Source organism: Myotis daubentonii, chromosome 3 (assembly GCF_963259705.1).
Source record: "Myotis daubentonii chromosome 3, mMyoDau2.1, whole genome shotgun sequence".
NCBI lineage: Eukaryota > Metazoa > Chordata > Mammalia > Chiroptera > Vespertilionidae > Myotis > Myotis daubentonii.
Window position 1 is genome coordinate 195,786,286 of NC_081842.1, and position 26,510 is coordinate 195,812,795.

General features: G+C 54.9%; 1 protein-coding gene across 2 annotated transcripts in view; it reads left to right on the forward strand.

Annotated features, from left to right (window-relative positions):
- The window catches only part of GRIK3 (glutamate ionotropic receptor kainate type subunit 3), a 196,676-nt gene that overhangs the window by 137,397 nt on the left and 32,769 nt on the right, over nt 1-26,510 (forward strand). For both annotated transcript variants that reach the window (XR_009452018.1, XM_059690155.1), the window contains exons 6-10: nt 6,207-6,380; nt 6,910-7,053; nt 13,037-13,144; nt 16,300-16,413; nt 24,375-24,578. Coding sequence is in view for 1 of the 2 variants with exons in the window: in XM_059690155.1 (XP_059546138.1) it covers nt 6,207-6,380; nt 6,910-7,053; nt 13,037-13,144; nt 16,300-16,413; nt 24,375-24,578 (744 nt within the window). In the remaining variant the exon portion in view is untranslated. The remainder of the gene's footprint in view (nt 1-6,206; nt 6,381-6,909; nt 7,054-13,036; nt 13,145-16,299; nt 16,414-24,374; nt 24,579-26,510) is intronic.

Here is a 26,510-nt window from a genome sequence, read left to right on the forward strand (position 1 = left end):
AGAGCTAGAGGAATGCTAGCTCTCATTATGCTGACCCTCGGCTCCTAGCCCACCCTTCCCCACGCAGGTCTCAGGCCTCTAGAAATGACAAGCATGGCCACTTTGGATTCCTATAGCAACCATGCCAGAGTCTGCCCACGCACTGTCAGCCAGGCCAGCCCACCTGCGGGCTCCAGATGGGTCCTGTCCAAACTCTGAGAACATTTAGGGCCATTTAAACCCATTAGGATAATTAGCTGTGGTCTGAGATCAGCAGAATAAAGCGATCCCTGTGCCAAAGGGGCACCAACACCCAGACACCCGGCCTTGGGTGCAGACGCCTCTGACCTTACGGGCTTGGGATGGACTTTCCCACCCAGCCCAGGTCTGGGGTGAGGGACAGCGCTCTCACCACCCTGCTGCTGGAACAAGCTCACGCAGTCTGCATCCGCCTCGCCGCCACAGCCCCGCGGGCCTCCCACTGCGCTCCTTCATCCATCCAGCACCCGGCCTGCGCTCAGCTGAGTAGCTCAAGATGACTGGCACTGAGGCCCTGCCCTCAAGGAGCTCCCATCCTGTCCGGTCTGTGCCTCTATGTCCAGCTCAAAGAGCAGGCTTGTGCCATCACAGGCCTGGACAGATGCCCGTGGGGCACAGTGGAAAGAGATGCCAGATGCTGAGGGTCTAGAGGGAGGTGGAAAATGTGATGCAGGCTTTACTGGAAAGGAGATGCTAGAACTGGGCCTCGAAGGATCAGTGGGAGTTTACCAAGGAAAAGCAGGAAGGGTATGCCACATAGAGGGAACGGCATAGGCAAAGGCTAAGGGGCAGATTAGCTCCTCAGTGGAGTGCTGGAGCTGGTGCGCTCTGGCTGATTGTGAGAGCCGACTGTGTTCATCCCTTCCCAACTCCACGCTTAGTAATATCACATAGACGGCTTGAAATTGGCCACTGTGGGAGCATTCATACTACGAAAGTTGGCAAAAGCTACAAGTAAGGGTTTTTTAACCCCTCTCCCCTGAGAGCTGGTTATTAAGCATTTACCAGCACACCACTCTTGTCACCCTCCCTCCACCCCCCACCCACTGCACCGCATACCTAAGGCAGAGGTCTGGAGCCATCCTGCTCCTTCTGATCTGGAGCTCAGACCCGGGGACCTGCCAGGGTGGTGTAAGGAGAAAGGGAACCCCAAGCTGGTGACCGAGACCAGGCACCTTCTTCCCCTAGTCCCTGGATTCCGTGCCCCATTGACCTCTATATGTCCAGTGCCCAAATAGCGCCTGGTACATAGTAGGTGCTCACGAAAGTCTGAATGAATGACTACAATACCAAGTAGCAAGTAATCAGTGAAATTATCAATATCTCCATCACAACAACGGTTAAGACCTGGACTCTGGGGCCAGTCTGTCTGCCTGAGTTATAATTGAGATTCTTGCGTTTCACCTCTCTGTGCCTCGTTTCCCCTGCTATAAAAGTACGCAGTAACAGTACTGCCCATAGGATGGCTATGCTGAGCATTAAATATGTTGACATCAGTAAAGCACTTAGAAAAGTGCTTGGCATTTAGTCTCCTGTATGAGTTAAATCAATTAATTAAATAAACTCCTGCTTATGTTCTGTGTACTCAGCATACCTCATCTCATCCAAATCCAACTCTTCCAGGGAGGTCTGGCTCCCCCAGTTTTATAGAAACTGAGGCTCAGGGAGGTCGCTCAGCGAGAAAGGGGCGGAGCAAGGATTGTTTCCAGCGGGGAGTGCCCAGCTCCATGCGCTCTGCTCTGCTGAAGCCTGTGAGCTGAGAGCCTGCAGGAATGTTGCCCAGCCTCTGGCGGGCTCTGATTCCACGTGGCTGGCTGTGATGGTCCGGGCCTGGTGATTGACACTAATAGGAGTAATGGAGCCTCCACAAATCCCAGCAGCACCCACACTTCACAGGTTCCAGAGCCCTTTCTCCACATCACTGATTTCCCTCTTCACAGAGCAGAGTTTGCGCTCCCTGTTGACTGATGGGAAAGCCTGGGACCAGAGAGGTTGAGTGATCTGCCCAGAATCTCACAGCAAAGCAGTGACAGAGGCCTCGGCTGCTGACTTCCGGTCTAGCCCATGGCTGTTCCACCCACTGCCCCTCCTCCCCACGCCCCTCTGAGAGCTCAGGAGAACAGACCGCGCCAGGGAGGCACAGCCCCCGCCATACAAACAGTTCTGCAGTGGAGTATGTCGGGGAGAGGGGAGCTTCCAGGGTGTCTCCCAGCAGCCCCCCACGTGCCAGGCCATCGGCTGTGTCCCCTGGGTCCTCTCCCCCTGCCCGTTTCCAGCTTCCAGCTCCAACTCCAGGACCCTCCTTGCAGCCCTGTTGGCGGAAGTGTTGCCCTGGTGGCTCCGCCTCTGCCCAGCGGTCAGTCGTGGCTGTATCCGAACGGCAGTGGCACTTGGCATGTATCCCCTTCCCGTTAGAAAACCCATGTCACCAACTCTGCATCTCTAAAAAAATCCTCCTAACTTGCTTCTCCCCCGCAGAAGACGGTTCAATTACCCCAGCTGCCATTATCTGTCCCAGCCAGCTTTGAGCCGTTCCCAGATAACCCTACGTTCACCAGCCCCAGCTGAGCCCCTGGTACATGGCATGTGGAGGTAAAAGCCTGGAGGTGAAGAAAGAATTATAATAAATTAATAGATAAGCAATCACAATTAATGCCACTTCCCTGCAATAACAGTTATATCACGGGGAAGATATTTTCATCTGTCGTTCCTTAAGGCGATGTTTTCCGAGCTTCAGCTTCCACCCAGTCAGACCCATGGGGTGCTAATGAATTAGCCTATTATGTTATGCTGAATGTTTCTAAAAGGTCCCTCGTCGATACTGAATTCAGTGTGTCAACATTTGGCACAGAGAACAGCAACTTTTTGCCAAGCAGCAAGGTTGTGCACGGTTCGCTGTGTACAGCACTTGGGGTCTCAGCCTGAGGCAGTTTGGATCCAAACATTGGAGGTGGACAGAGAGGCCTCTTTGCCAGCGTCCTGTTGTCCCTGCCCTCGGGTCACAGGGAAGGCACATTTGGTGCCCCGAGCCCCACAGCACTTTGCAGCTAAGCCCAGGCTTGAGGGGACAGGAGGAAGGTGACCCCAGCACTGCCGCCCCCTCGTGCCCCCTCCCAGCCTCTGTGTAGGCGTCACCAGGACGAAGGCTGCAGCTGGAGACCGGAAGGGCTGTTGTCACCAGCACACTAGCGGCCTCCGGAGCCAGAGATGCACCCTTTCCACGGGATCCAGCTGTCCTCTGGTCCTAGAGGAGGGCGGACCAGTCACAGAGGCCCTCGGCAGGCTAGTGCTCTGGCATCATTCAGGCCTTAGTGTCAGGTCCACACTGAATTGGACAAGACACAGGCTGAGCATGTGCAGGGGCAGAGCGAGGAGGGAGCCCCCTGGGGGCAGAGCTCAGCTTCTCTTCCGTGGCCCCAGCAGTTCAGCTCTGGCCCCAGACTTGCAGACACCCCTTGCAAAACAAAATCCCTCCATCTTCCTGACCCACTTCCTTCAAAAGTGGTTCAGGTGAGATCTCTTGTTTCTGAAGCAAGCCCCTGGAGGGTCTCGCCCTCCTCCCCAGTGACTTACCAAACCACGCCTAACGTCCAGCCCCGGAGGGGCCCCCCCGAGAGGAGGATGGGAAGCACTAGTCTCTCCACCTTGTGCTCTTCCAAGTGATGATTTGGTCCCCGGAGAGGTGTGACTCCTACTTCCACTTCGGTTGACGAGAGTATTTGGCTCAAGGGCTCATAGGGGAGACAGGCATAGACAGTTGTCTTCAGTGGGGTGACATCCAGAGGCCCCAGGAGACGAGCAGCAGCACCCCTGACCCGCCTGACCGTACATTGCAGAGGAGCAGTCAGGGAGGCCAATAGGAAGCTACCAGTGCGATGCCCCCGAACACAGAGTCGGGGAGAAGTGCTAACAGTCAGCTCTCACAGCCACAGCCAGGGTGAGCCAGCGCCATCACGCCATGGGGACAGACCTGGGTACACTTTCCATTCACCTTTTTGAGCTGTATGACCTTAGGCAACTCCCCTCACCCCTCTGGACTTGTTTCCTCATCGTATAGAGGGAATACTATTGAGTACCCACTTCACAGGTGACTGTGAAGATTCACTGACAGCCCGGCCAGCGTGGCTCAGTGGTTGAGTGTCAATCTATCGACCAGGAGGTCATGGTTCCATTCCCAGTCAGGGCACATGCCCAAGTTACCAGCTTGATCCCCAGTGTGGGGCGTGCAGGAGGCAGCCAATCAATGATTCTCATCATTGATGGTTCTGTCTCTCTCTCCCTCTCCCTTCCTCTCTGAAATCAATAAAAATATACTTTTTAAAAATATTTTTTAAAAGATTTGATTATATACTCCTGTGCAGGACTGAGCACTTCCACGGATATTGAGGCCATATGGACACCCTCTGGCCAGTTCAGTCGCCATCTCCCATCTGCTCAACACCCTGCATCCTGCTCCGACCCAGCCCCTTCCCCAGCCCCCATCCTGGCCTAGAATCAGGGCCATATTTGTTTCAGCAAAGCTGGGACTACACTGTCTAAGCCTCTCCCCTACTCCCTAAACCTTCCAAGAGGAAATTAACACAATGCCTTCCAGAAAGAGGCCATTGGCAGGGGTGGGGAGTTGGGGGGAGAACAGAATGAGTTTAGCATCGATTAGGAAGATCTCAGAGACCCGATGCAGCAGCACAGTGTGAGAGCTGCTCCGTGGCTCTGGGTTGTATCACTCATCGTCTTCCCTGAGCCATCATCCCCTTTACCAGAGCTGGGGCCATGGTGGGGCTGGGTGCTCCCCCCATGTCTGTACCACGGAGAGGCTTGGTCAGGGTCCCAACCACCCTCCTAGCATGGGATGGAGCGACTAAGCCCGAGGACCCACGAGCGAGGACTGCGAGGGGAGAGTGTGGGGAAGAATAGACAGTAGATGAGGAGGAGCTCAGACAGTGACCTTTAGATTCCGTTTGCCCACCAGTGGGATGGGACCAACCTCGAGTGTCAAAGTCTATTTTTTCAAACAGTTAAAAACACAGACTGTAGAATGAAATATGTGGCAAAGATGGAATCCACTCGTTAACAAGGGCAGCAGGAGGATGGCAATGTTGGCTCAAAGAGCGTGTGAGGGGCTGAGTGCTTAGGTACGTGATGAGAAAAAACAGAGAATACGGCTGCTAGGTTAGATACGAAACGGATTAACGTCCTGCAGGGCCATAAAACCACAACCGTGGCGATGATCCTTTTTATGGACAAAAATCTGCAAGTGAACCCAGAGTCTGGGCCTTGAACCAGTAGCTGAGAGTGAAGGCAACCCCAGGTGTGTTCTCCGGGAGAATCGCACAATCCCAGGTGGGCAGTAAACCATGTTTCCATGCTGCTCTCCTGCCTTATTTCCAAGTTTGGGGTAAGTTTCTGCTCTGAGGACAGAGTACTGCTCTGCTCCTCATGCTACCACCCCCCAAACACCACCTCTTTTCAGCTAAACACCCGACTTCTCCCTCTGTGTCTGCACCCCCTTCCCAGAGCTGCGGTGGGGGAGGGGGGCCTGGAGCTGGGCTGCCCCATGCATTCAGGCCTGTTTTCCTGGCCCTTAGGCGAGGGCCTGCCCATGCACCTGGACGTGACCTGGCCCCCAGACAGACAGGCTGGCCACCCTCACTGCTCCCAGGAGGCAGGGGTGAGGATGGAGCCTGTGGTGTGGCGGGCCGGGGGAGAGAAGAGGGCAAGGGCAGCTGTACCCTGAGTCCCTGGCAGGAGACCTTTAAAATACTCTCCTTTGGGGAATAAAATCCTTCCTTCAGCCTCACTCAGGGTAACATGGAGGTGCCAGACCCAGCAGCACGAAGTGGGCCTCCCCGTCGGAGGAAATGACCATCCTGACTGTCATCAGCTACTGTTGGAGGCTGGGCATTGGGCCTGAACTGCTGCACCACATCCTATAAAAGAGGCAGATGAAGAAATGGTCAGAGTGGCTTGCTCGAGGCCTGGCAGTGAACACGTGGGGTCGGCCACGAGGCAGACGGGTTCCTGTCGACTCCAAGTGCAGTGCTCCCATGGGGCGCCCTCACCCCTGGCCTCCCCTCCCCGGGCCCTGCAGGGAGCTGTAGCGAGGGCTCTGGGGGGCAGCAGGGAGCGTGGGCAGTGGGCTGGAGCTCACGGTGGACACACCTTTATTTCCACGAACCTCTCTCTGTCAGGATCTTTATGCGCTAGACCTGGAGCCCTACCGCTACTCGGGGGTGAATCTGACAGGGTTCCGGATCCTCAATGTGGACAACCCCCATGTCTCGGCCATCGTGGAGAAGTGGTCCATGGAGCGGCTACAGGCAGCCCCCCGGGCCGAGTCCGGGCTGCTGGACGGAGTGATGATGGTACGGCAGCAGGGGGGCCAGACCCAGGGCTCCCCTTTCCCTTCGCCTTTCTCCCTCCCTCCCTTCCTTCCTCCCTCCCATCCCTCCTTCCACCTCCTCCCTCCCTGTTTCTTACTTCTGTCCTACCAATCCCCTTCTTAGGTCAGCAGGACCTTAGGCTAAGGGCCAGGACACAAGGGAGCCAGACATAGTCCATCCCAAGGTTGGGAGCACAGACAAGTCAACAGCTGGTGACAGAGCTGGAATAAGCTCAGTGGGTCCTAGGTGTGACCAGCAGAGGCTGGGGAGGCGGGAAGGAGATGGTGCGGGAGCCAAGACAGCAGCAGGGCATGGGGATGGGGCAGAGGGACTGCTCAAAGGTCTGAGCTGCAAGGGTGTCAGGTGTCTGCAGAGCAGCAGGGTCACCCAAGCCTGGCCTCTCACCAGGCCCCCCATGTGCCGGGGAAAGGGGGAGGGGGAGCGGAGATAAGGCAAGGGGAGTGGAGAACTCGGAAGCTGTTCTCAGGCAGGCCCTGCACCCTCCCTCCAGACCGACGCCGCCTTGCTGTATGATGCCGTGCACATCGTGTCCGTGTGCTACCAGCGGGCACCCCAGATGACCGTGAATTCCCTGCAGTGCCACCGGCACAAGGCGTGGCGCTTCGGCGGCCGCTTCATGAATTTCATCAAGGAGGTAAGTGCCCCCCACACCCCCACCAGGGCCATCTCCCCGGAGGTTGTTGGTGCTGCAGAGCGGTCAAGGGCCCAGGTTTGGGAGTCAGGTTCAATGTTCAATCCACCTGAACTTGGGCAAGTTGCCTTACATCTCGGAGCCTCAGTTTCCTTGAGTGAAAATAGCCATGACAGGACCAATCTTACAGGGTGATGGAGAGGCTGTCCTTGGCACATAGTAGGTGCTCAGTGTGTGGTCAGCATTGTCAGCAGGACACAGCATGGGCTTCACGTACAACAGGTGAGGGCCTTTACCTCTGGCTGTGTGATCTTGGGCAAACGCAGGACCCGTGCTGGGCCTTGGTTGTCTCATCTGTACAGCGCGGTACAGAGATGAAAGGTGGCCGCGTGGAAGGTGCTCCATGCAGTGCAAAGGCAGAGGAGGCTCGGTGAATAGCAGTCAGCCCCACACACTCCTCGGTACGTCACGGGCCCACCAGCCAACTTCCCAGCCAGGGTCCCCGTCGGGACCAGCTCTCCTGGCACCACAGTGACTGTGGAGAAGGCCTATCCATGGAGCTGACTCCAAGGAACCAGAGAGCAGAAGCCTGTCCTGCTGCTGAGAAGGCGGCCGTGGGAACACATGGGGCCTGCTTTAAGCTCCAGGGACTCGCTCCAGCACCGCCCGTCCTGTGAACGGTGGAGGGCCGTTTATTGTTCCCATTTTACAGATGGGGGAAGCTGAGGTCTGGGCTTGCACCCTGGCTCCATCCCAACTGGCTAAGTGACTTTGGCTGAGATGACCAACTCTTGGATCCTCAGTTTCCTCGGCTGTGTCCTGAAGATAGTAAGAAAGTCTGCTACAAAGCATTGTTGGGAAGACAATGGAAAACTGCGCACAGAGCCCCCAGGCGGGGCCCAGTCAGGTCCCAGTATACGGTAGATGAAGAAGGTTTTGGGGGGACGAGGTCTGGGCAGGGAGATCCTGGGTCAGAGAGAGTGACCGTGTCCAGGGCAACAGGACGTGCACTTAGGGCAGTGGCTCTGTATAGACCATCCCTTTGTAGCAACCACAATGGACCAGAAATGAAGCCAGCTGCCTTGGGAGTTCATTTATTCAACAGATACCTGTGTGGCCTGCGGGGTGCCAGGCAGGGAGCTGAAGCAGATGAGCCCATTACTCTCAGAGCTCGCACCCAGGCAGACATCCAGCACATCATCGCGTTCATGCCTGTATCCCTACCCCAGGAGGAAGGCAGCGCTGTGAGGGAGAAGAGCGAAGGAAGCCACCACCTTCCTCAGTGGGCGGGGCTGCTTTCCCAGAGGCCCCTCCCTCCCTCCTGTGACTGCTTGGGATGAGGCCAGTGACAGCTCTTCCTGCATTTCAGAATGACGCTTACAGGAACGGGGATGAGACACAGGCTGGAGGGTTTGACACATGTGCCTGTGGAGTTTCTCTCTTCCCGGCTGTGTGGCTTTAGACAAGTTCCTAGACGTCCCCAAGCGTCAGTCCCATCACCTGGCAAACACCTTGTCAGAGTCGTTGCGAGGGAGCACGGGAGGCCTTGATGCCAGTTCCCTCGCTCCTGGAAGGGAGTCCAGTGTCCGCTGTTTTGGTACAAGAGGACCACAGTGGGCCCTTCTCATTCATCCCCTCAAAATTGCAGAGGAAGTTTGATGGGCCACTGCCCTGAGCAAGGCCTGGCTGGCCCAGGCGATCAATGGCTTGTTCTCAGGACTCTCTGAGGGCTGACTCCTACCTCCCAGGCCTGCTTCCTCAGCAGGCCTCCAGCTAAGTAGCCACAGGCCAGTGTGTGATCTGCTGACTCGGGCCACCACCCTGGGACCCTTAGGAGCCGGACCAAAGTGGCTTTGAAGCTTAACCACTTTTGGGCTGTGTGACCTTAGACGAGCTACTGAACCTCTCTGTGCCTCAGGTTCTCTTCTGTACAATGGAGATAATACCCGGGTGGTTGTAGGATTAAGTGAGTTACATGTGTGTGAAGCCAGGACACTGCCTGGCATAGAGCAGTGCTGAACAGATTGGCTGCTATGACTATTGCTTCTACCATCACGACTGTCAGCCCTATGGCTTCTTGTCTCCTCGTGGGTTTTAGCTAAGGAGGATCTCCAAGCCTCATAGTTTCAGGGACACCACCCCCCAACTCTGTTCACCCTCACTCCTCGGGCTGCTTGAGGCTCAGTGATAAAGCCCAGATGGGAGCAGAATGGCCACTGTCCGCACATAGCAAGGGGAGCCCCCTTCTCCCTCCAGGGGCTGGCAGGCCCGGGGAGGTGTGCCCGGCCCCCGTTTCCTGGCCCTGGCCCAGCGAATGGCCCCACCACTCACATCCCTTTACAGAGCCCTTTTAGAAGCATCTCTATCTTACCTTAGGTGTGGAGACCGAGGTCCAGGGCAGCCTCGGGCTGGCCCATGGTCCCACAGCTGGTCACGACCAGGCAGGTGCCCTGCCGGAGCCCAGCACAGTCTATCCTCGGACCGTTTCCAAGTTGCCCGCCTCCCCATCTGACTGCATGACAGTAAATCATTTTAAAGACTTGGCATTTCCGAGAGGAGCTGGAAAATGCCAGGCCGGAGTTCAGAGCGTGTGAAGCATCTTTCATTTAGCAAGTCCGGAGCCTCGGCTGGAAGGGGTGGGGGGGCTGCGAAATGTCACGGGGAGGAGCTGCCAGTGGCTCCCTGCCCAGGCCCTGCCCCTGCCCACCGCCCACAGACAGGCAGTGCACCTGCTGGCATTTAATCCCTCTGGAGCTGACAAGGGGGAAGGCTCCCCTCCACAGTGCAGGTTTGAAGGCACCTGCTGTGATTTCCCCGGGGGCCCGGAGAAAGCCTGAGGTGTGGGCGCCCGCTGGGCCGAGAGGGAGGCGGAGGGACTGGGGAGCTGGCCTGAGCCTCCCCTTGAGGTCAGACACGGTGGCTTCTCCTTTTCTGACACATCTCTAATCTCCATCCCCAACCCCCTCCGGCTCCCTGGGCTCCATAAATCTCCCATTCGCCCTGGCAGCGATGACCCATGCTCTCCAGCTCTGCCCCTGCCCCTGCAGCGGGCATCTGCACCACCATTGCTTGGGGCCTGCACAGCTCAGTCCCTCTTTGAGCCTCAGTGCCCATGACTTTAAAATGGGGGCAGTGGTGACACCCACCTGGCAGGATCGTGATGAGAACAGAATGAGCTCATGCAGAGATCAGTCCTCTGAGACAGGGTTTCTACTGAGGCCTTGGGGCCTTAGCCCAGGGGACCCCCCACCCCGCAGCCAAGGGCCAGCCCTAATGGAGCTCCCACAAGGAAGCAACAAGGAGAAATTATAGTATATACCACTTAGTCAGGACTGCATACAGTAGCCCCCCCTTATCTGCAGGGGATACGGTCCAAAACCCCTCCCCAGAGGATGGCTGAAACCGCAGACAGGATCGAGCCTACATGTACTATGCTTTCCCTATGCACACTGTGGTAAAGTTTAATTTGTAAATTAGGCAGTGTCATGGTAGAAGATTCGTTCTTACCATAGATCTTAGCAAACTCAGCATAGAATTTTTTCCTTTCCTTATTAAGTTGAGAATGTTCACCGTGTCACTTAGAGGAAGCCCTTGCCGCTTCCCGTTGGCATGTCGGAATTCCCAGCATCAGCAACGCTACTCTTGCGCTTTGGGGCCATTAGTAAGTAAAACAGGGTGCCTTGAACACAAGCGCGGCGGAGGCGTGACAGTAGATCTGATAACTCAGACCGGTGCTAAGTGACTAACTGGCGGGGAGTGTACACAGTGCGGATACGCTGAAGAAAGGGAGGATTTCATGATGCTACTCAGAATGATGAGCAATTAAAAACATACGCATTGCTGCCCTAGCTGGCTTTTCTCAATGGATAGAGCATCAGCCTGTGGACCAGAGCGTCCCGGGTTCGATTCTGGCAAAAGGCACATGCCTTGGTTGCAGACTCCTCCCCGGCTTGGGCCCTGGTCGGGGCTCATGCAGGAGGCAACCAATCGATGTGTTTCTCTCCCATCAATGTTTCTCTGTGTCTTTCCCTCTCTCTTCCTCTCTCCCTAAAAATCCATGGGAAAATATCCTTGGTCGAGGAGTAACAACAAAAATCAACAACGAAACTTAGGAATTGTCTATTTCTGGAATTTTTCATCTAATATTTTGGGTCCGCGGGTAACTGAAACCGTGGAAAGCAAAACTGCAGATAAGTCAGGACTACTGTCTGTCAGGCCCTGTGCTAAGCACTTTATACACCTTTGAACGCCTATGAAGTAGGTAATTTTCCCTTCCTGAAGCTCAGAGAGGGTAGAGTCCTAGCGCAAAGCCCACATTCTAACCTCTTGTTTGACAGTCTCCGGGAGCCCCAGGGCGCCGGCAAATGTACCCATTTGCCTGCTGGGCGCTCATCAGGATGACTTTCCAGCGCCTTCGAGCTGCTCCGGGGCCTATGGATGCCCAAGAGTTTTCCTTTCAGATCAACATATAGGAATCTGTGAACCCATGAATTTGTGCATCCAACTGTGAGTGTAAGCAGAGGTTCAGCAGCCATTCAGCTGGGAGAGGCTGGGCCTCTCTCAGAACCTGTAAGGGACCCTGGCCCCAGCGTGCAGTGACGAGCTCAGTGTAGCCAAGCAAGGACTCATAGTCAGACCTCCGCTCCCATCCATGCTCTGGGCCCTCGGGGCGAGGCAGCCACTGTGGGTTCCTCTCTCCCTGAAATCCCAGCTCACCTTTGTTCCCAAGGACTCCAGGGTGTGTGGGTTTGTTGTTCCCCAGACACAGAAAGCCACACATCCCAGCTTTTACCTGTGTGCCCGCTGCGTCCTAACCCCAAGGAGGAGGGAGAGGAGGAAACCCCTCCGCCTGAGGCAGGGGGGCCTGGGACCCTGCCTCCAGCTTGGCTCACCCTCTTCTCCACTCTGAGCTTGGGGCCCCGCTGGGCTGCTTCCTCATCTGTAAAGCAGGCTCATCACCCCCAGGATTGCTGTGGAGGTGGCGTGCGTGCACAGTGCGGAGCGCCGCGCAGAGCTAACTCTCGGGGCCCACATGTTCCCTGCGAAGGGCCAGATAGTAAATATTTAAGGCTTTGCAGGCCAGACGGTCTCTGTAGCAACTATCCAGCTCCGAAGGTGTAGCAAAAAAGCAGCCAGCGACTATACATATAGTTGAACACATGTGCGAGGCCGTGAGCTAAGAAACTGTTTTCAAAAAGAGGTATCGGGCAGGTGGTTTGCCCACCTCTGGTCTAGAAGATGGCGCTCTTCTCAGTTCGGGTCCTGAACCTGCTCTGAACCGCTGTCTGCCTCTTTGTGTGAATGATGCTCATGAAAAGCTACCATTTCATTCAGGGCTCAGGCTGTGCCGGGCACCGTTCCAAATATTTTACGGGACTCACTCATTTCACCCTCGTCGCACTTTGGTGAGGTGGCTGCTATTGTTAGTTCCATTTTATAGATGAAGAAACTGAGGCCGAGATTGCAATGAAAGGCCCAGGGTCACACAGCCAGTTGTGCTTGACTCTAGCATTCTGATGCCACAGGGCATGGGCTGGGGTGGCAGGAGTGACCTTCTCTGTCTCCCTGGCTCTCTGGAGGCCACTCCAAGAGTCCGGTCTCCCAGCCGACTTGGCCCCTTGGCCTCTCTGCCTCTCAGCAGGTCTCGCCTGCCCTGCCCACCTGCCTCCCCGCCCCTCGCCGGGGATCTGACACGGGCTTCCCCTTCTCGTGGCTTCGAGGCGGGGGCTCATTTGAGCGCGCCTGAGATCGATGTTGTACACGGGAAGGTGCAAATGTAAAGCTGGCTAAAGAGCATAATAGAATTTATGGAAATCGCTGGCTCGCACCACAGCCCGAGCAATGATGGAGGTGATTATTAATTAATCATGGTCTTGGGGGAACAGTATCAGTGCAAGGAGTAATTAAAATGAAGCATTGTACAGTTGTACCGAATGATGATTTATGAGCCCGAGGAATTGCCGCTCTGCCCTCTCCTCTCCGGCAGGCTCAATGGGAAGGATTAACTGGACGGATTGTTTTCAACAAAACCAGTGGCTTACGGACCGATTTCGATCTGGACATCATCAGTCTGAAGGAGGACGGCCTGGAGAAGGTGCGTGGGACGCCAGAGCGGGAGGGGCGAGGCCCATCGGAGCCGCCACTTTAGGGTTGAACAGGACCCGGTGTGGCCTGTGCCTTGGCCCTTCAGAGAACACGAAGCCTTGGTCACACGAGGGATGCAGAACCCAGTGGCCTGGCCACGGCAGATACCCAAACCATCGGAGCAAGGGAGCAAGGGCCTTCAGGGATGTTTAACGTAGAAAAGGGATAGAAGGCTCGTGGGGCAGACAGACTGACTCTAAGTCTCTGCAGGGCTGTGTGGGGCAGAGGGACAGGCATATCCTTGGGTAAGGGAAACTTTCTAAGGACCACAGGTGCCTGCCTGGGGAGTAGTGAGCTCACTGTCACTGGAGGCATTTAAGCAAAATTTAAGCAAAGCAATTGCTTGTCTGGGACACTGGAGGTGACTCCTACTCTTGCAGAGGGGTTGAAGCATGTGGTTTCTGGACTGCCCTAGGTTTCTGAGGCCTGTGTGATTCCAGGGAGTTTGGACAAGAAAGGCAGGCCCGCCAGGGCCTGGGGACTCCCAGCTGATTGCCGTAGAAATATCTGCAGAGGGGCCAGTTCTGATGCTGGGAATCTTCAGCACATTCTGACATCAGGCTGCTGGACTGCGAAGTGGGATCTAACATTAGCCCCTGATTCTCAGTGTTCCCTGGACCTCGGGCCCGGAGCTCAGCCACACTCTCATCCCACTGCAGGCTGGTCCCTGGTAGCCCCAGGGCACCTCTCCAACCCCAGGAATGGGGTGTATAAAATGTGGGGAGCAGAGGCCTGGAAGTCAGGGCCAGCTCTGGTGCCTGTGGGCCTGCGGGAGTCCCTGTTTCCTCATCTCCCTGCCGGCCCTGGGTCAGCCCTCTTCCCCAGATTATTCTGACCCTCCCACCTGGCTTTCTTTCCACCTCCCTCCTGAGCCCTCCAGCCAATCAAGTGTACACACAGGTGACGCTTCCCAACACATAGCTCTGCCCTGCTCTGGACCTGCCCATGCTCCCCAGTCCTGAGTCAGTAAGCTCCGCCCCATCCCAGCCTCTAAGGTTTTCGAAATGCCCCAGCCTTCCTCTCTAGGCCTGGTCTCCACTGTCCCCAGCAGCACTCCCATGGTCCAGTCACATCCCCTCCCCCCTGCACCTCTGGCCTTCACCCCTGCCATCCACCTTCCTGGTGGCGGGAGTGGCCTCTGACTCCTGGGTTGTACCTTGTGGCCAAGGTTTACTCCATTCACTCCAGAGTTTCCCACACATTCACGGGGTCACTGTACTGGGGAGAGGTGGCCAGGGAAACGTCACCAGAACTCCGTGACTCTCTCATGCCAAATGTAGCATCTGTCCCTGAGGACGGGCTGTGGCCTCTGCTCCTCACATCTTCGAGGCCAGTTGATCATACACAGCATATGAGCTCCCATTCAGCAGTCTTCCCGCTTCTATTTAAACTCTGCCATGCTGGGGAGCTCCCTTCCTCCTCGGGCAGCACTATTGCAATATAGAATCCATCCAAGTAGCCATGTCATCTTTGCTCTCTCAGCCGTCCATCTCTGAGGATAGCCTGAAATTCTAAGGATGGCATGCATGCCCCACTTCTCGCTCCTGTGCCGGCGGCTGGCATCAGTAACTGGTCATCAGAACACTCTTTCCCACTGAGCCCACCCCAGTGTCCTTCTGCCCGCAACTGGCGCAAGTTGGCCACAGCTGACACTGGAGAAGCACTCTCCGCTGCACCTGGACTGAGGTGGACCCGCAGAGGCTCCTGATCTCAGACTCGGGGCAGAGAGCCCCTGCAGGCTGGGTCCCCCTCCCCCCCGGGCCTCACTGTCTCACATCCCCGGGGGAGCTGGTGTCTAGCAGGGCATGCCGTTGGAGCTCAATAGATGCTTCCTAGGGCACAGATTCCTGCTGTTCATTTGGCCTCTAGACAGATGTTTGTTGAGCAGCCCCTGTACCCAGGCATGCTGCTAGGGCCCCTCGTGCTGAGTTCGGGCCACTGGAGAGAAGAGCGTCTTCCAGGCTGTCTCCTCTCCTCTTGCCCTGGGGGGTCTGCGAAGACAGATCCTGCCTGGAGAAGGCACTGAGCACCCAACACAGCCACTCTGCCTCCCATCCCGTCACTTCTGTGTGCTAAGCTGGGTCATAGCTGATCCAGCCAGCTCCAGCCAGTGGCGTTAGGAGGATTAAGGCAGAATTACCCGAGCATAATTACGCATCTCGCTGCTATCTTCCTGGCACAGCTCTCTTAATGGGATGTTTGCACTCAGCTTTTCTGTTTAATTGATTAAGTTTCTGAGGAACCCCCAGCTGGGCCAAGGACAGGGTGGACGTGCTGAAATCGTCCTTGAGAGAGAAGAGCTGAGATTGGGGCAGGGCGGGGCAGAGTTGGATCCAAAAGGACCTTTAAGAGGCCCTGGGCTTTAGAATGATTTGTAAACTTGATCTTCCCTTGCCTCCCTCGGGCTCAGGCCTGATAGCAACAAGGGCACTGTGTGGACAGAGATTAAGCTGCCTTGCCCAGGATATCTGCCAATTTTGGAAGCAAAACCACAAATCCCTGCAGAGGATCCCAGTGAGGGTCACACACTCTGTTCTGCCACCCCCCAAACAGCTACCAAGACCAGTCTCCTGCCCAGCCTGCCGTCCTGTATGTGACCCATGTCATTGTCCCTTCACTCATTCCATAGGTGCTATGAACATCTCCCTCCCTTGCTCCAGGTCCTGTCCTGGGCTCTGGAGCTGCCGCTGGGGCTGAGACCCAGTGAGTGAGCAGCTGGCTGCCTGGGTCTTCCCAGGGAGGCCCACCAGGCTCCGAGTAACTGTCCCAGGGGAGGACCTGACCTTGACCCTGACTTCCTCATGGCATCTGCTTCACCCAGGATGGTTTCTACTGAGTTCCCTCTGTGTTCACCTCTCCCTCTGCATCTCCCCTTCAGCTGTGAAGGGTTTGGCACCAAGGGGATGTGGGAGAATTCAGGAGACTCACCCACTGAGGGGCCTGCTCCTGGAATGAGGGAGCCAGTTGGCAGTCAGAAAGGTTAGTTTCAAACGTGTTAGCCATGGCCATGAAGAATGGGATCAGGATGATGGGCTTGTTGATGTGGGAACAGGATGGAGAGAATGAGGACTCAGCACCCTGTTCTCTGTCTGTCTGTCCATCCAGGTTGGGGTGTGGAGTCCTACCGAGGGGCTCAATATCACAGAGGTCCCCAAAGGCCGAGGTCCTAACGTCACCGACTCTCTGACAAATCGGTCACTCGTCGTCACCACAGTGCTGGTAAGAGCCTGCAGCCCTGCAGGAGGGACTGTCTGGCCTGGGGGTGGGCTGGCCATCGGGGCTGGAGAGACCCCTCCATCGCCCCACCCAGCATCGACCAGGCACCTCCTATGAAGCTGCTGGGGGGCTGGGAAATGGGAGGGGCACTGGAAAGTGGACACATTCAGGGTTGCTCGAAACAGCCCTCTGTGGGCGGTTGGAACACAGCAGCCCTGCTCAGGGCCACAGACCAGAGGCCTCCTCCCAAAGCCAGAGCACTCAGCCCTCAAGCCTGCCTGAGACCTGGTGGCCAGGCCTGCAGAGGCCTATGTGTTTACATCTTACCCACCCACTCCCTGAACCCTGAAGTCTGAGTAGAAGGAGTGGAAGAAAGGAAGTTGTCCTGATGTCTGAACCAGGACTCGGGTCTACCTCTTCCACCTCAGTCCCCTGAGCAAAGGCCCTCCCGCTGGTCTCCCCTGCCCTATTACTCTTGGCAACAGTCACTCTACCTGCCGCCCTCCCTCCATTCCCAGACTGAATAGTGCCACCTTCTTCTGATCATTTCAACCTAAGGAGTGGCTTTGGGCGTCTGCTGGAGTCTCTGTACTCTGGAGCTCAGCCTCCAGCATGACCAGAGGCTCAGGACCCACCCTCTCAGGACACAGAACTGCTCTGGGGGCCCACGCCGGGCCATGGTGGGGGGAGGCAGCCCAGGCACAGCCTGGTGGATTCTGACCAAAGAGCCTTTGAGGACAATTCTCGCCCTGGTCAGCTTCTCTTTATAATAAAGCCAGATGTTTACAAGGGCCATGTGGTAAGATCATTCTCTATAAAACAAACAAATAAAAGTGCTCTGTTTAGAGTGCATAGATAAAGTAAGGCTGCACTCCATACTGTTCCTTCCACAGGGCTCCTGCAGGCTGGCCACACCCACCTCCCACCAGAGGCAGCTCAGCCCCACTGGATGGTGCTATGTCCTCCCTCTGGTGGGATTCGCCTGCAGTGTGCTTGGTAGCTGGGTGGTGGGTACCACGGAGCGGGAAAGGATGTAAACCCCATCCTCCCAGGAGGCCAGGCCCAGTGAGCAGCAGACACCAGGGGTACCATTGGCTTCTAGGGAGCAATTGCGGCCTGTGGGTCTCAGCCCCGGTCTCCAGGGTTATGACTGAGAGGATCCATGTTAAGGTGACAGGGACCTAACAGGGGTTCTGGACAGGCCACTGAACCAGAACGAGAGGACTAGGGAGACACCTACTCCCACCAATTTGGGGTGAAGCCCCCCTGGCATCTTCTTCTGACAACTGTATTTCCTGCCTGTCTGCCTTTACTGATCGACTTTCTGTTAACTAGAAAATATGTAAAAATTAGGCTTTAAAACCAGTAAGTCCCAAGGTCTCATTAGGAACAGGGGAAATTTTGTTAAAAAGAAAAAATACACAAAACTCTAAAAGATTAAAAAGAGCAAAGAGATTAGAGTGAAGACTGATGAGCAATTAAAGGAATACTGATGTGGATAAAAATATAAAAAATAAAAGGAGATTGGAAAGAGAACAAAATAAAAAGGTTAAAAGGAAAATAGTAAAGAGAAAAATGAAAAGGAACGCTATCAAGGAAGATGAAAAGGGAAAATAAATAATTAACACTCCAGCTAGACATGGTAAGAAATGTAAATCCCGGATGTCAGGAAGCAAAAGGATAAAAGTGTGACAAAGCTAAAATATAAAAGGGTAAAAATGAAATAATAAGAAGGTGGTAAAAGATTAAAAGCAGAGCTGCATGGAACGTGAGCTATCAATAAATAAGGCTCTTTTCACACGACAAGATTAAAAAAGGTGAAACTAGTATTGCTTTGAGAAATTAGGAGAGGTGATAAATGAGCTAAGATGACTCAGGCTCAAAACAATATTCTAGCGGGCTGAGGGGCGCTACAGATAATACACCAAAATGATGCAAAACCCACCTTGAAAGACACAGGGTTCTCTTATTAAAATGGCAGCAGCCTGGTTTCAAGGGCAGAAGTCCCTTTGGCAAGGCCACGAGGGATTTTTCTACCCTCGCAGAGACCAAATCCAGCAGATGTCCCCGTTCTTCCCGAAGTTTCTTGGTCAGTACCCGAAGCTTCTTGCAAAGCTGCAGGCCTACTTGTGCTCATCGGCTCACCAGAGGCCCCTCCCGCCTGCGGCATCCGCTGGCTCCCAGGCTCCCAGGGACAGGGAAGGAGAGAAGCCCCTCTGGGCCCACAGCCTGGACACAGCTCCATCGGTCCCACTGCCACTCATCCAGGCCAACATGAGCCTCCCAGCCCTTTGCCACAAGCAGTGTGAGCAGGACAGGGCCAAGACTGTGTGATGATGGTTAAGAGCCCAGAACTGTGTGGTTTGAGTCCTGGCTTGACTGTTCACGAGCTCTGTGACCTGGAAAATCATTTAACCATCCTGTGCCTCAGTTTCCCAACTGGAAAAGAGTGATGGTAATGATTTTACCTACTTCCTAGAGTTGAGAGGAATAATGATTATTAAGTACAAATGGCACAGAGTGCACACTAAGTGATAGCCGCTGTTGTTCTTAATTCATATTATTATTGAGTACAAATCCAGTCCCCAGGAGGCACGGGCTTAATACAGTATTCCACAGGGCTTTATGGCGGGCGGAATGACAGTTCTAGAGAACACCTCTGCTTCTGTCCCTGAGCCTCGCTGCAGACTGACCCCTGACCACGGTCACAGAGGTTATCTCTAGCACAGGGTGCATTATAAACTTTGAACTTGCACTTGAATGCCTTCCAGACCCGGTGGGCATTCCCTGGCTCTCCATAGACCCCACCACCCTCTATTGTTTACATGTGGATGCCTCTTATCTAGTTGTTTCCTGACTGGCCCCAGAAGGCGAGGCCCTCATAGCTTTAGTCTCATAGCTCTAATCTCCTACCTACAGGTAAAACTCCAGGTCCCAGCCACCACCTCATCCTCTGCCTTGGCCAATATCTGAGCTCCTGGCCCTGACACCACGATTATTCCCTAGCCCTGGCCCCGTGGCCTTGACCTCTCACATGGCTGCTAACCCAGATGTCCTTCCTCAGAGTCTTCCAAGAGACTGAGATGCCCACTCCCACACAAGGACTAGCCTGAAGACCTAGAGCTGGCCCAGACCTTCCAGAGACTGTACCAGAAAGTCTCGGTGTGGCTCGCATGTCCCCGACCTGGGGTGCCCCAGGCTTGAGCTCTTTGGGGCAGCTGTGCCAGCTGTGGGCAGAGGCCCAGCCCTAGCTGCTCTGGCTGAAAACCCAGCCCTGTGCTTTGGCAGCCTGAAAGCAGGGCCAGCATCACCCGCTGAGAGCACTGGGCCCCTGCCCTTCTGGAAGTGTGTTGCCAGGGCAACAGTGCTTTGAGTGACAGGCAGGTAAAAGCAAGAGTACAGGAAGATCCGACTGTTTGCCCCTCACGAACAGGGCTGGCCCTGAGCCCTCTAGAATCTTGATGTGGCTGAAGGCAGCATCTCTGTGTGTGCTACCTTTTCCCTATCCGAGAGCCCAGGATTAGTTGCTCGGGACACCTCAGCCTGGACACAAACGGGCAGAACCCTGACCCCACCCTCTCTGGCCCCTCCTTCCTGCAGGCAGCCTTCCTCATTCCTGAGGCCAAAGCGGCTGCAGCAGGAGCCTGGAAGCCTGCCCTCCCGCCCGCTCCCTGCCCAGCCCCTGCCTCTGTCCTGGTTCAGCTCTTCCATGAATTCATGAAAAATTCATCCACCCAAACCTCAGCTCACACACTGCGAAAACACGCCCAACTCATTCCCGGGGCCCTGCTTTTGAAGGTTCAGTGTTCTTTTGGCTGCTGAAGTGAGCAGCCGTGTCAGTATGCACATCAGCACGTGTGTGGGTGTGGGACCGTATGCACGGGTGTCTGGATATGGGTGTCTGGTTACGGGTGTATGTGTGCCGTGTGCACATCGTGACCCACATAGACTCAGCGGCCAGGCAGGCGGACCGTGGTCTCCAGCAGCTGGAGAGAAGGAAGGCCAGGATGTGGGCTGGGAGAACCATCCCAGGCCAGGGACCACTCCAGCGCCATCCCCCCCTCCCGCCTCCCCACCCCCTGCAGCGAGGGCAGGACACCCAGTACTCTGTCCTGGTTTTAACGGGCAGAACCAAGGCCTTGGGTCCAGGGTCCTTGGCCTCTTTGTCCGAGCAGGGCTAGGCAGACAGAATATTCGAGAATGTGGTGTGTTTGTGCCAGTGGCATGGTGTGCACATCTGTGCACATTCTGTGTGGGTAGTGTATGTACATGTGTGTGGATAGCACCTAAGTCAGAAAGGAGAATGGGAACATAGTTGGTAGGCAGTTGACCCCTGGATCCTCCCCGAAAGGCCCCTCTTCTAACTCCACAGGTCCTGTCTCCGGGAGAAGCTAGGCACAGGGCCCGGCTCTCACGTCGGTATAAGTGATCGGAGACAAACTAGACTAAGAGCCCTGGCAACGAAAAGTCAGAAAGGTTACTTTTCTGGACCTCTGTTTCCTGTGACTTGTTGAAGAGAAATATTACCCCTGCTCCTTTAGCCGTGCTCCCAAAGCAATAGGAGAGCGTGAAGTTATGAAATTGAGGGCACCTTCACCGAGCAATCGATTAGCAGCCCAGAGAGCTTGTGAATTGGCTGTCTGGACATTTGCAGTAATAAATTGTGAAATAGTCCATGAATAAGTAGTTGGCGGAGTTCAGAATTACCCCCTAGGAAATGTTGAGGTCTAGAGACACATTACCAAGGCGAGCACCATTTTAATGCTCTGGGCTTTGGCTGTTAAATATGTATGCCATCCGCAAAGCACTTCCCAAAATTAATGGCATTTTACAGCTGCTCCGAAGGCAGCGTATTTATATGGAGATGTATAGATTGGGGGCTGTGGTGGCTTCACAAATGAAGTGCTAATTTTAGAGGATAGGGCCGGGAGGGGCGGGCATGGGGAGAGGGTCAGGAAGTGAGCTACCTGGGGCCTTTCCCAAAATGGATTTCCGCTGCCAGCTACGATTTTTAACCTTTGGAGACATTGGGCATGGTCTCTAGGCTAGAAAGGTCACTGTGGTAACAGGCCACCCAGTACACAGAAAGAAGATAATAATTATATTAACAACTAGAGGCCAGATGCACGAAATTTGTGCAAGAGGCTTGACTCTCCCAGCCATGGAGGCTTGCCTTGGCCCTCGCAGCCCTGGCTTCATCTGGAAGGTCGTCCAGAAGGACGTTCGGCTGCTTGGTTAATTAGCATATTATGCTTTTATTATTATAGATAATAATAATAATGGCAACTTCCGTTTGCCAGGCACTGCCCTAAGTGCTTTTCATAGTTTGACTCCTTTAATCCTCATTACAACCCGATACAGTAGGTTCTACTGTTATCCCCATTTTACAGAAGGAGGTGCATAGTGCCTGGGAATCTAGTGTGGTTGGTGACCCCCTGGGAAAGATGGCAGTTTCTCTCCAGTTATTTTCTGGGGCCAACAATAGGGCCACCAGGTACGTGGGCCAGTTTGTTCACTGCGCAAGAGCATCTGACCAGAAGGATAAGTTGGGCCTGAAACCGGCCCCACCCCCATGCCAGGGCTCCAGGCAGCACCTTCCCTGAGACTAATTAGCACAAAAGGTGACGTGTGCACTAGCCAACGTCGCCTTTCCTCCAGGAAGCCCCAGCACCTTCTCCCGTACCTGCACCTTCTCCACACCCCTGGATTCCGTTCTCCAATCTTGTGATCTGCCCACTTGGTTGGAGGGTGGGGACAGGCAGCACTGAGGTTGAGCGTGGCGCCTCCCCAAAGGACCCAGCTTCCACCTGATTATACTGAGAAGTAGTTTTCTCAGAATCCCTGGAGAGACAGGAACCTCTTGGGGACTCAGACACTCCCCAGCTCTTTCTCTGAAGCATCCCGAAGGACTGTTGAAATCTAGAATAAATCAGCCATGGGGTGGGGTGGGGTTTGAAAGGCAGTGTGGCCAGGGACCCAGGGCCAGAGGATCAAGCCCACCTGTAACAGCGGAGCCTGGCAAGAGGTTGCTGGTGGGTTTCTGCACCCAAGGGCCTCCGATGAGGGTCTTTGCCTGAGCCTTTCATTGCTGACCCCACTCCAGAGGCCCACCTGTCAGAGGCATGGCCACACCAGTTGAGAGAATAATGAGACACCTGCATATCACCTGTGTGCCCTTCTTGTGGGCTTGTGTTCATAAGATTTTTCAATACACATGCATTCTTTCAGCTAGTGGGCTTGTGAGGAATATCACCCATCAGCTGAAGGTTTGGGACACTCCGACATTTGGGGGTGCCGAGATGGCTTTGGAGAAGGTTAAGGCCTAGAAAGAAGCTAAATGATTGGAACAGAATTCCATCAGACTGCAGTTCAACTCCTGGGCAACCTTGGGCAATTTATTGTCCTTCTCTGAGCCTCAGTTTCCTTATCTATCAAATGGGGACACTGTCATCTACCTTGTAAGTTTGCGAGGCTTAAATCAAACAGCCTGTGAGAAAGAGTTGAAATTAGTGCTTGGTGTATGTACAGGAGGAAGATTGAGACATGTTGAGTTTGCTGAGCGTTCAGCTCATTCACCACAGACGCCGGATGGAGATGTGTAAGTGAAGCTGGGCGGGTGGGACCAGCAGAAACAAACTTGCATGGAAGACTGGACTCTGGGACACTGAATGGTCCTGGATTCCGACACGTTGGATCCCACAGTTCCCCACTCTGTGTCTCTCAGACTGGACGGGGTCAACAGCTACTTCCCACTATTTTCCCTGCCTCTTCTCCCTGTTATTCTTGGCAGGGCTGCCAGGGGGCTGTTTCTAAGTGAGAAACCAGAGCTATGCCCTGTTCAAAGCCCTTCACTGACTCCCCCATCACCAGGGAGGGAGGGAGCCTGACATGGGACAGCTGTCACCTGTGCTCTGGCCCCATAGCTACCTTCCGAGGACCCCTGCCCTCCAGGGAGAGACCCCTTAGGACTCAGGGCCTCTGACACGATGCGGTGGCTAAGAGCTCAGGCTCTGCGGTTGCACCAACCTGAGTTCAGGTCCTCTCTCTAGAGGACGGCTGAGCTCACCTATCACTCATCCTAGTGAATTCACCTTCTGCACCTATAAAACGGGATTGTGAGCACCGACCCCTAGAAGGTTGAAATCAAGGTTAAATGAGGCAATATCAGCTACTGCCTTTTGAGCCTCCTGCTCTGCTGGGCCCCCTCCTAGGCCCTCCACCAACACTATCTCATTTGCTGATTTACGAGTGCCCCACACGTCAACAAACAAATGCAAGCTATCGCGGTTATCAGGAGTCACTCACCTGGCAGATCCGGACTCTGGGGACTGAGATCCTTGGAAAGAGAGCGGTATCAGGGAGCATGTAGATCTAATCTTTTAAATGGGAGCTGGGAGAGACAGCAGGGGAGATGCCTGATGACAGCAGTGTGCACACTTGGGCCAGCATCAGAATCCCCGGAGGGCTTCTTACAACACAGGTCGCCAGCCCCGGCCCCACCCCGAGTGTCTGGGTCAGTGGTCTGGGTGGGGCCTGAGGATGTGTAATTCTGAGAAGCTCCCAGGTGATGGTGATGCTGCTGGTCTGGGGACCACACTCAGAACCACTGGCCTGTGTTGAGGGTGCAGGAGACAGAGCGTGTGACTCACAACCAGATGGTTTGGAGTTCAAATACCTAGTCCACTGCTTACTAGCTCTGCAACCATTGGACAGTTAATCAGTAAATACCACCTGAGCCCCCTCATCTTGCCAGGGATACCCGTAGGTGGCCATCCGGGAGGCACAACATCGGCTCTCAGGCAATGTGCTTTTCCTCCCTGACTTAGCAGGCCTCCATCTAAGCCGCCCAGAGGAATTTTTTAAAAGACAGGAGCAGAGGTTTCAGCCCAAGCTCTCCAGCCCCAGCAGCTGGCCTCCCCCAACCCACTCAGCCTTCCTCAGCTCCTCTCCTGTCTGCCCTGCAGGAGGAGCCCTTTGTCATGTTCCGGAAGTCTGACAGGACCCTGTTTGGGAATGACCGGTTCGAGGGCTACTGCATTGACCTGCTCAAGGAACTGGCCCACATCCTGGGCTTCTCCTACGAGATCCGGCTGGTGGAGGACGGCAAGTACGGGGCGCAGGACGACAAGGGCCAGTGGAACGGCATGATCAAGGAGCTCATTGACCATGTAAGTGGGGCTGAGGACCCCCTGGAAGGCTTGGCCAAGTCCCGTTGGCACATCAGGGTGGGGCATCTGGCAGACAAGGGCCCTGGGGGCAGGAGAGATGGAGTCACAGGCTGTGGGGAAGGAGGAGTGAGGAGCTCCCTCTGGCCTGCCTTGTGCATGCTCCCAACTCCCAGATACTCCCCTCCATGTAAGCACACACACACCAGCCCATCCCACTCAGAGCCATTCCCACCAGAGTCTTTGATGAGCTGCCTTCTGTTCCTTTAAGAGCTACCAAAGGATGTCCCAGCCATGTGGGTGAACTGGCATGCAGAACACCTCCCCAAACCCTGGGATGCCGAGACAGATCCTTCACTGTCCTGAGTGACTTTGGGTCCAGTGGGCAGACGGGTGGTCCAGGGAGCCAAGGACTGGGATGAAGGGATGAGCAAGGCTCAGCTGGGAGGTACCAAGGAGTCAGATTCATACTCAGTCTGAGATGGGAGAGGACCCAGGGGAACAAGGAGCAGCAGCAACAGACGGAACTTTTGAGAGAGGAGTGAGCAGGTGGTGGGAGGGCACTGGGTTTGTGGGACACTGGGGGGAAGATGAAGAAAATTCAGTTTAGGGGCACCACAGTCAGGGGAGTCAGCAGGCCCTGGGTTCAAATCCCGTTTCCTCATTCGTTGGCTATGTAAACAGGAATGTCACTGGACTTCTCTAGTGGCTTCCTTCTCTGTCAATGGGTGTAATCCTCCCTCCTCATAGAATTGTTGATACAGGGCATGAAGTACTAGGTGCGGGGCCTGCCCACAGACAGCCCTCAGCACACACATCACCATGGTTAGGAGCCCAGGCTGTGGACCGCTGGGCCAAGGTTCAAGTCCTGGCTTTACCAGTTGATAGATGAGCAACAGGTAAGGTCATCAACATCACTGAGCCTCAATTTCTTCACTTCTAAAAGGGAGTAATCAACAACTACCGTAGCTCCTACAGTTGTTGCGGCAATAAATGAGGCACCACTTATACAGGCTCACCTGGCACATACATTACCTGCCTTCCAGCTCAGGGCCCTCCACTCTCCAGAAGCGTTCTTGATCAAAGGCCTGCTAAGGAAGGCAAGAACCTGATCTGTACTAAACCCCTTATGTTCCTTCTCTCCTTTATCCTGACATGGCAGTGAGGTAGGGACTGTTGCCACCACCCCTGGTACAGACCGGGAAGCTGAGGCAGAGGGAGGTGAAGGCCCCAGAGTAACCCGTCATTGGAGGCCCTCCACTTCCAAAGCCCTGTGCTCTGACCTCTGCAGAGAGCCGGGGCAGAGGGAGGCTCATGCAGTTGGTCTTTGCAACGTGAAAAGTACCAGCCAAAGGGATTATTCTCACTTTGCCTCTCAGGGCGGGGCAGGCAGCAGCAGGGCCTCATTAGTCTTCCTGCCCCTGTTGGAGGGGCTGCCACATGGGGACCTTGGAGGTTGGAGCAGGACAGGGGGATTGGGGTGGGGGGGGGGGGTCTGGAGCTCAGAGCAAGAAGGCTCCGGCAGAGCGTGACCGTTTCCTGGGCCCCAGGAAGTAACCCCCAGGGAAGGCTGATGGGAGCGGCTAATGGTAGAGAACATGAACTCCACTGGGCTTGATTCCCACTCTGCCACTTATTAGCTGTGTGTTCCTGGACAAGTTCCTTAACCTCTCTGTGCCTCAGTTTCCTCCTCTGTTAAATGGGAATGATAATAATAGAACCTCCCGCCAGAAGGCTGCTGTGAGGACTAAGTTCACACATAGTTGGCACCGTGTCACTACTTGCTCTAATTTATTTATTTTTTTTACTGAGGCTGGGGAGGGGGCTTCACGAAGTCCCATGATCTCCCTGAGCTCGTGACCTAACTCACTGAGAGTAACCTTACCTGCCCTGCGTTCTTCCCAGCTGGTTGTGCTGCTCCTCCGAGACAACTGC